Source organism: Morone saxatilis, unplaced genomic scaffold, assembly GCF_004916995.1.
Source record: "Morone saxatilis isolate NCDOM2014 unplaced genomic scaffold, NCSU_SB_2.0 Contig14, whole genome shotgun sequence".
NCBI lineage: Eukaryota > Metazoa > Chordata > Actinopteri > Moronidae > Morone > Morone saxatilis.
In genome coordinates, this window is record NW_023339696.1 from 15,028,838 (window position 1) to 15,036,722 (window position 7,885).

The 7,885-nt window shown below is 42.1% G+C and overlaps 1 protein-coding gene across 1 annotated transcript in view; it reads left to right on the forward strand.

The window, feature by feature from the left end:
- raver1 (ribonucleoprotein, PTB-binding 1) overlaps window positions 1-5,526 on the forward strand; it is a gene marked incomplete in the record, with an annotated part of 6,568 nt that extends 1,042 nt beyond the window's left edge. Inside the window, 13 exon segments of the mRNA XM_035655263.1 lie at window positions 16-485; window positions 2,077-2,268; window positions 2,373-2,493; window positions 2,576-2,676; window positions 2,803-2,874; window positions 3,205-3,283; window positions 3,615-3,817; window positions 3,952-4,033; window positions 4,130-4,272; window positions 4,448-4,519; window positions 4,624-4,755; window positions 4,967-5,032; window positions 5,147-5,526. Coding sequence (XP_035511156.1) covers window positions 16-485; window positions 2,077-2,268; window positions 2,373-2,493; window positions 2,576-2,676; window positions 2,803-2,874; window positions 3,205-3,283; window positions 3,615-3,817; window positions 3,952-4,033; window positions 4,130-4,272; window positions 4,448-4,519; window positions 4,624-4,755; window positions 4,967-5,032; window positions 5,147-5,293 — 1,880 coding nt within the window.
- Between the last annotated feature and the right edge of the window lie 2,359 nt (window positions 5,527-7,885).

Here is a 7,885-nt window from a genome sequence, read left to right on the forward strand (position 1 = left end):
CCCCATCACCCTCAGCATTTGTGACACTGCTCAATGGGGAGCAGGCGCAGTGTGCCATCAAAGAATTCCACCAGCATGTGCTACGGGACAGGGAAATCTCTGTGCAGCTGCAGCCAACAGACGCTCTGCTATGCATCGCCAACTTGCCCTGTGCTTTCACCCAGCAGCAGTTTGAGGAGTTGGTGAGACCCTTTGGTAACCTGGAGCGGTGCTTTCTTGTGTACAGCGCCTCCACAGGGCATTCCAAGGGCTATGGCTTTGTGGAGTACATGAAGAAGGACTCGGCGGCCAGGGCCAAGTCAGAGCTATTAGGAAAGCAACTGGGCTCCCGTATGCTGTATGTCCACTGGACTGAGGTGGGCTCCCTCACATACCCACTGCTGCACTCTAAATGCCTGTGCGTGGACCGCCTGCCCCCGAGCCTGCTGACTGCCCAGGACCTCCGCAACGCCTTGGCTGACACCCATGCACCAGTGTTCTGCCAGGTCACTTTCATTACACACACACAGTCTGTTGCTTGTCAAATTAATATGATTTCAGAAGGATGCATTATGTAGAAAGTATTTTATGGCAAGAATAATTGATGTGTACCGCTTTAGGTTAGGTTTTCAATATATCTGCTTTTATATTTTATAGTAAATTTCACTTTTTGGATTTTGGCCTATCCAACAAAACATGACATTTAATGAAGTCACCTAGGGCTGTAGTTAATTGCGATGTCAGCTTTTTATTTAGTGTTATACAGATTTGGCAACAATTAATTGCAATTAATGCATTGTGAAAATACTCATTAGTTGCAGTCTTGTGTCGTTCTTTGAGGAGTGACTTGCAAGGGCAAAACGCCGTCCCAGTTGTAGTCAGTTTCTTTGTGAATTTTTTTTTTTTTTTTTTAGCTGTTTATTTATGCTATGCCATATTAATCAAACTTCTGGGAGCTTGTTTTTATGTTGATGTGCTGCCATGTGTATCTGATAGTTGTAGAACTGACACTGTTACAGGTATTTTGTAAAACACATTTGATCTTTCAGTACCTTTTTAACCTTTAGCCCAGTTTTCCTGTGGCCACTCAAAGTTTCTATAGCAATGAGCATTGCTGGTTTCTATGGTGATGACCACCTGACAACCCCAGGTGGTGTCATTCAGCAGGCTTTTCTGGAATGAGAGAGAGGGGTGTCCTTTTAGCATGACATGCAGGGGTAGGGGTACTTTTCTGCTGGTTCCAGGGTTTTTTGTTTTTTTTTTTAGACTTGTGGCAAAGGCAGGCATGATTAAGGATCATTTGACGATTTAAGGGAAACGGTTAACAAGATACAACTGGCCTAGTTATGAAATACTGAAACCTAGTGGTATTGAATCATGATGCCACATTGCATAGTGACTGATGAGTGACTAAGGACTAGTAAAGGGGAAATTCAAAAGCAATATGGTCAGCAGAATACTGTAAAGAGTCAAGAGATGATTTCTTGATGCTGAAGTTTCCACAATCTATCCGGAACTTCTCTGACCAGACATAAAATGCTGTGGATGGTGTTAGTTAGCCAAACTCTAAATGAGTCACAATTATAAGTGGAAAGTGTAAATTCTAATTATTGTTCTTTGGAAGTCTAAATTATTTATAGTATATTGTATTTTTTTTAGCTACATTAACAGATTTTAAAAAAGCTGTACATTTCATGTTTAGGACTTGAGTCTTAAATAAGAATATGCTATAATGGAACCTGTCTGTGCTAGAAAATTGCCTGCCTGCTGAGCCTGTTAGGGCGGTTGCTGCATTATCAATAAACAAAACACAAAAGGAAATCTTTTGGGAGACTTTCAACATCCCTTAATTTTAGTTTGAGTGGTGATTTGGTACATTTCAGCAGTTTTACAAGGCATTTCCTACATAATGTGCTTTTTAGATGGATGTCGCACTCACATGTGTGCTGATTGTCCAGGGTGTAAGTGTAAAAAAAAAAAAAAACACAGACATACCAGACAGCCCATGTGTGTACTTTATTTATTGGCTGCAGAACTTGGACTCATAGTTTCTGTGAGATTAGATTAAATCGATTGTTTGTTTTTTCCTCTCCACAGCTGGCTCAGGGACAAGATGGAAGTTTTCGACGGTTTGCAGTGTTGGAGTTTGCCACAGCTGAGATGGCTGAGGAGGCACAGCGACTCACTGATGGCAGGATGCTAGGTGGGACCCACATCAGGGTTTCCTTCTGTGCTCCTGGCCCACCTGGAAGAAGCATGTTGGCTGCTCTGATTGCTGCCCAAACCATGGTATTAAAGTCAAATTGATATACCGTACATGCCCCAACTTGCCATCAAAATTGCCATTGCACTGGTGCTGATTGCCTGTCATGTTGCCCCCACTTACTTTCAAGGCTGTGAATAGGGGTAAGGGTCTCCTCCCTGATCCCACTGCCATGCAGATATTAACAGGCCTCAACAACCCTGCCACCCTCAAGATGCTGCTCAACCCACTGTCACAGGGACACAAACAAGGTGAGGAGTTCTCAGGAGTTCAGTGGTTTACCTTTAGGATTTCTTTTGGTACTGTGGATTCTTACGTTATCTGTGTTTACAGGCCTTCTTGGGGCAGCCCCTACAATGCCCCTGCTGGCCAACCCCGCCCTCTCTGCCGCCCTACTCCAGATGCTCCTTCAGAACCAGGCCAAGGCCCAGCAGGTACTACTACCTTTCTGCTTTTTCTCTGACATGTGGCTCCTTGTCGCTCAGCCTGTTTTGATTCATCCTCTCCTATTCATACAATCCCCCCCCTCCACTTTCTGCTCTTTCCCTCTTAACCATTAGCAAGCCTTTCTGGGAAATCATCTTCTTTGGGCTCAGGTGCTGCACAATAAAGAAAACCCTCTAGTTCCTTGTGTGAGTGATCATGGTGTTTTGTGTTTGGCTATGAGGTGGTGGTCTTTTCATGTTATGGTGAAAACGCAACGCCCAGGTAGGTAAGCTTTTGCTAGGGAAGTGCGGTTTGTTTTTGTGTGTATGTGTGGGGTGTACTTTTGAGTGGTGCTAAGTGATGTGGTAGGTGTACTACTTATTGTGTAAGGACTTAATTTCATATGCGGTGAGTAAGCCTCTGTGCTAATTAAGTGTGCTTGTGTAGTTCAGCATTTTTTTAACCACTTGAGTGTCTTAACCATGCTGTGTGACCCTCTTGTGACACTGAACTTTGCTCTCTCATTTGGCCAGCAGGCAGGACTCATTGGGGAGAATCCTCTGGCTGCTCTGCCTGTCCAGCAGGGAGTCCATCTGCTCGGAGACCTGCCCCAAGGTTTGGCATCCGCCGACTCCAGCCGTAGCTCCTTGAGTCACAAGCTGCATGTTTTTTGCTTTTTTTTTTTTTTTTTGCTTATGATGCTAAACATCTGTAGCCCTCTTTGCCTGTTAATAGTGGTTTCTCTCTGCACAGTGCACATTGGTCATTATATTTTGGTCACAATGCTCGATAAGTATTAATGTAGTGTAGTAACATTAAATAAATAAATATAATCTCAGTTAGATCTGACAACTTTTTTCCCTTGCACTGTAAACTCGTTCCAGCCAAATGGATTAAAGATTAAATAATTGTGAATTACAATCATGCCTGTATCTAATTCCCCTAGGCGGTGTAGTCGCAGGTCTTGGTCTTCAAACAGATCCTCTAAACCCCCTAAAGCCATTGCCACTTGGCAGAGCCCTGGCAAGGGAGCAGGAGTCTCCCACAGCAGCGTGCACATTCCCCCAGACTTCCTCTCCCACCCTGCAGGGCATCTCCATGCCCCTGATGGGTGGCATGATGGGGGCAGATGGCCTCACAGCACAAGGGGTGAGGTCCCAAGTAATTTACATAATATGCTTTCTGCCTCTTGTATTCGTGTCCAGCTTTCTACCCAAGCGTAAATGACAGTTTGTTTGTTTTTTTCTATGGTTACAATAAATCACCTTTCCCCCTCCTGTCAGGTGTCTATACTAGGAGATCCACCCAAGGATGTTAATCTTCCCCAGAGTGCCTTCCTCAATGTCAACAATGTTTTCCCTTCAGGTGAGGTGCTTTTTTTTTTTTTTTTGCACGGTGGTTCTAAATTTCCCTTAAGTAAATATTCCAGCATGTAATGTCTGTTTGCCGTCCACTACTCAGGAGGAAGCTGCAGACCTCACCCCTATAGGAAGAGGCCAACACTAAGTAATGTCTCCAACCAGCACACACACCAAAGCATACAGCCAAATTACAACCTGCGCTACCAGGATTCCTACAACCCAGAATATCCTCCACTACACCAGGTAACCACCAGATTTTTTTATATATAGAGAGAGATTTCATTCTTTTGACATGAATAGCTGTGGCTTTACTAGATGTCAAGGTGACCTGTTGAATTTACAGTGTAGTTCCTGGTTGCTCATTGAGTAGGTTATATGATGTGATCTGGTCTGATGCCCATCTGATGTGTCTCCTCAGGATCCCCTGGCCCACTTGTATGAACAGCAAGAGAACCTTGATACTGGGGCTTTGGCAGGATTCGGTCAGCAGGTAGTGTTTAGTCGACCATTTCAAGACTGCATGAACACATTTTTAATGCTCTCAAATTACATGCGTTCTGTCTGATAGTAACAGTTGTGAACTTGTCTCTGCAGCTCTCTCGTCACCCTGACTACAGTGAGCGGTTTTCCCACTACGGTTACCCTCCCAGCCCCCCCCTCTCCTACTTCAGCTCAGGGCCTGAGGATTCCAGTAACGGTAGCCTCCCTACCACCCAGCTCAACAGGGTAAGTGTCAAGCTTCGGACTGATTTTTAGACTGTTTTGATTTCAAACTATTGATTATGTGTCAGGCCAAAAACCTCAAGATAGCACGTGGAGAGATGAAAAGTGGAGGGTTAGGTTCCAAGAATAAGCCCATGTTCAATAATTAATGTTGCACTATGAGTGGCTGTGCCTCAGATGTCTTGGTCACTGAGAGTTGGTTGTTTATCCTCAGGCTGTGGGAATGCCTCCTGTGAGCCACACTACAAACTACCCTCCAGGCCTGGGGAATGCAGTGAAGGTAATTTAGACATTTTCTAGACTTGATTTTTATTTTTTTAGTCTGAACTTTTTTTTTTTTATACATTTCTTGTTAGACCAAGCATGATTGTTTTTTTGTTTTAACCAATCATAGACTCCCATTGGTAGCCACAAGCGTGTGTTCTCCCGCCTGATCCCATCTCCGGAGCCGAGCCCTGAGGGCAGCTATGTGGGCCAGCACTCCCAGGGCCTTGGTGGCCATTATGCAGACTCCTACCTTAAGCGAAAGCGTATTTTCTAAATGCAGCTGACTGCTTCTTGCTGTATGAGTAGCCATTCAACAGCCAGGACACAATGGCATCTCCTCTGGTCTCCTAATGAACTTGAGCTTGGTGGTCCTTGGATTTGTCCCCTGTGTACTCCTGTGGGTGACCCCTGGGGGGTGCTGGGGAGTGCAGCCTGTTGCTATCTGAACAGTTGTGTCACTCTATGGGAATTTTTGGTGGTTGTTTTTTTTTTTTCCCTGTTGTGTGTGTGTGTTATATATGATTTAGTGTAGTTGGTAAATTTAACCTTTTTTTTTTTTTTTTTTTTTTTTTTTAATTTGACTTTTAATTTCCTGTTAAACTTGTACAGTGAGGAAAAAAATGGTTAATTAGCTGATGAAGTCTTTCTCCTAAGCATTTTTTTTATTCCTGTGTTGAGTGTGGTGTATCAGCAGAGCTACAGATAGTTTGGCCAGTTTTCAGTGGCAGCCATAGGCTGTTTTTTTTATGTTTGACACCTCACTAAAGTGATGCTGTCCACAATTTCAGGCAAAGGGACTTGCATAGTATTTAAAAACAAGCTTTACTTCAAAGGCTCTACTTTTTTTACTTTTTTTTTTTTTTAAATAGCCTTAATTCCATGTAAAAAGTTCAGTAGTTTGTTTAATGAGATGGTGTTTTTGTGTTGTGGTATATTTTGTTTTCCCCTTTCTTCCACAGGGTTGTATATTTTGCTGTATGACTCTATTTCTGGATCAGGCCTCTCCTCATTGGTTAACATTCAGCTTTCCATCCACCAATGATAGCTGTATGTACCTGCCTGTGTATTATGACAGTGAAGCTTTTTACCATTCTGACATATTTTCTCAAGCCTAAACTGTTGTCACGTCATTTGTCTTTTGATCCACACCCTCCAACCTGTTTATGGAGTCTGTTCTCTACACTGGTTGTTAAGTGATGCACTTGGAGGGCACAGGTCACAATCCTAATCTGTTCTCACCTCTATAAGATGCCATTTTCAAATCTCCATGAGTTGAATATTTTTTGTGTTTATGTGAAGTTCTGTGTATATTTTGAATGTCTTTTATGTCCAAACACCACACCTCGATGGTTGAGTTGGGTGGGTGGACATGCGGTGTGTGCCATCTCGCCAGCAGTCAGCTGATGAATACAGGAACGTTAACCATCTATACTCAGCGAGAGGCTTGACTTTTCTAGACAAGTAGTTGGCAGCTGGAATGATGGACACTGCCCATGTTCAAAGTTTTTCCATTAACGGTGGGAGTTAAGTCTGTCTGGGGAGGTACTAATGGAAGCTAGTGGCAGGTGATTGGTCAGTGACATGACTGTCCTTTTTTTTCTTTTTTTCTTTTTTTTTTTTAAATAATTATCTGGTTGACAGTTTGATTGTGAAAACCCATTACCTCTGACTTCTGCTAGGAAATGCAGCTACACTTGAGCCTTAACAGTGTTTTCTGTGATATCATCCTGCCCTGTGTTGGCTTCCATCTACATTTACCATTTCTGTGTTATTTGCTGTGTAAATAGTTAAGCTTGATAATTTTTCCTGAGTCCAAAACATTCGTTTTCTTTTTATTATATCTGCCTCTGGTCTGGTGTTTTGAATGAATTCGCTGCTTCTTGTGTTTTTGTTGTTTGCCTGTAATGTTTGAAAGCTGATGTGACCAAGAGTGGAGCCACAGCAGACTTCTCATGTTGTGTATGGACCAAGAGATGCAGCTGTACTGTATGACCATCATCCATTTTGATTGATTTGATTCTTACTGCTATCTTCTCATCTGTACCGCCATGGTTGTCTCTGTATGTGTGTGACGTGAGCGAGTAAATGTTATTTAAATTCATGATGTTGTGAATTTGTCATTTAACAAATCAAGATAGACGCTGTAGCTCTGTGATATTGGTATTTGATATTTTAACATGAAGTCTATTATTTTTGCCCTAAAACATTAACCTGTTTCCTGGGACATGCCGTAGTGTTTGGTTCAATGATTTAAGAGCCTATAATTTGCTTATGTGATCATTTCACGGTGAACCAATTGAACCACACTTGATAGTAATTTTACATTACTTTCCGTAGTATACAGCAAAATAAATTGGCAGGTGTGGTTGAGAGCAAGTTACCTTGAGTCCTGTAATCTTTTTATTATTATTTATTTTTATTTTTTTTTCAGTAGAGAGAAGTCAAACCATAATTGCTGGCATGAAAGTAAGCATTTGAGTCCTGCAACCTTAATGGTATAATACACTTAAAAGCATATTAACATATAATTTTTGATTTAGGAGAGCAGAGGTATATAAGTCCTTTTTATAAAGAAGTTGCATTAAGAAACACACGCATTATATTTTATCCCATTATACAAGTAATAAACCCGAATCAGAACTGATAGCCTCCTCTCAATCAAAGCTCGCATTCACAGCCAGCTGATGTTTTGCTTTGTTGGATCAGAAACCAACCATAAAAATAATGCTTGGGTGCGGCAGAAAGAAAGCACAGAGTAAAAAGAAAACATCTACTAAACTAGACTGCAAGAGCTGTTCTTTTATTGCCCAATATTAAAACAACTGGAGGCTAATATAATTTGAACTTGCTTCATAATGCCTAATAA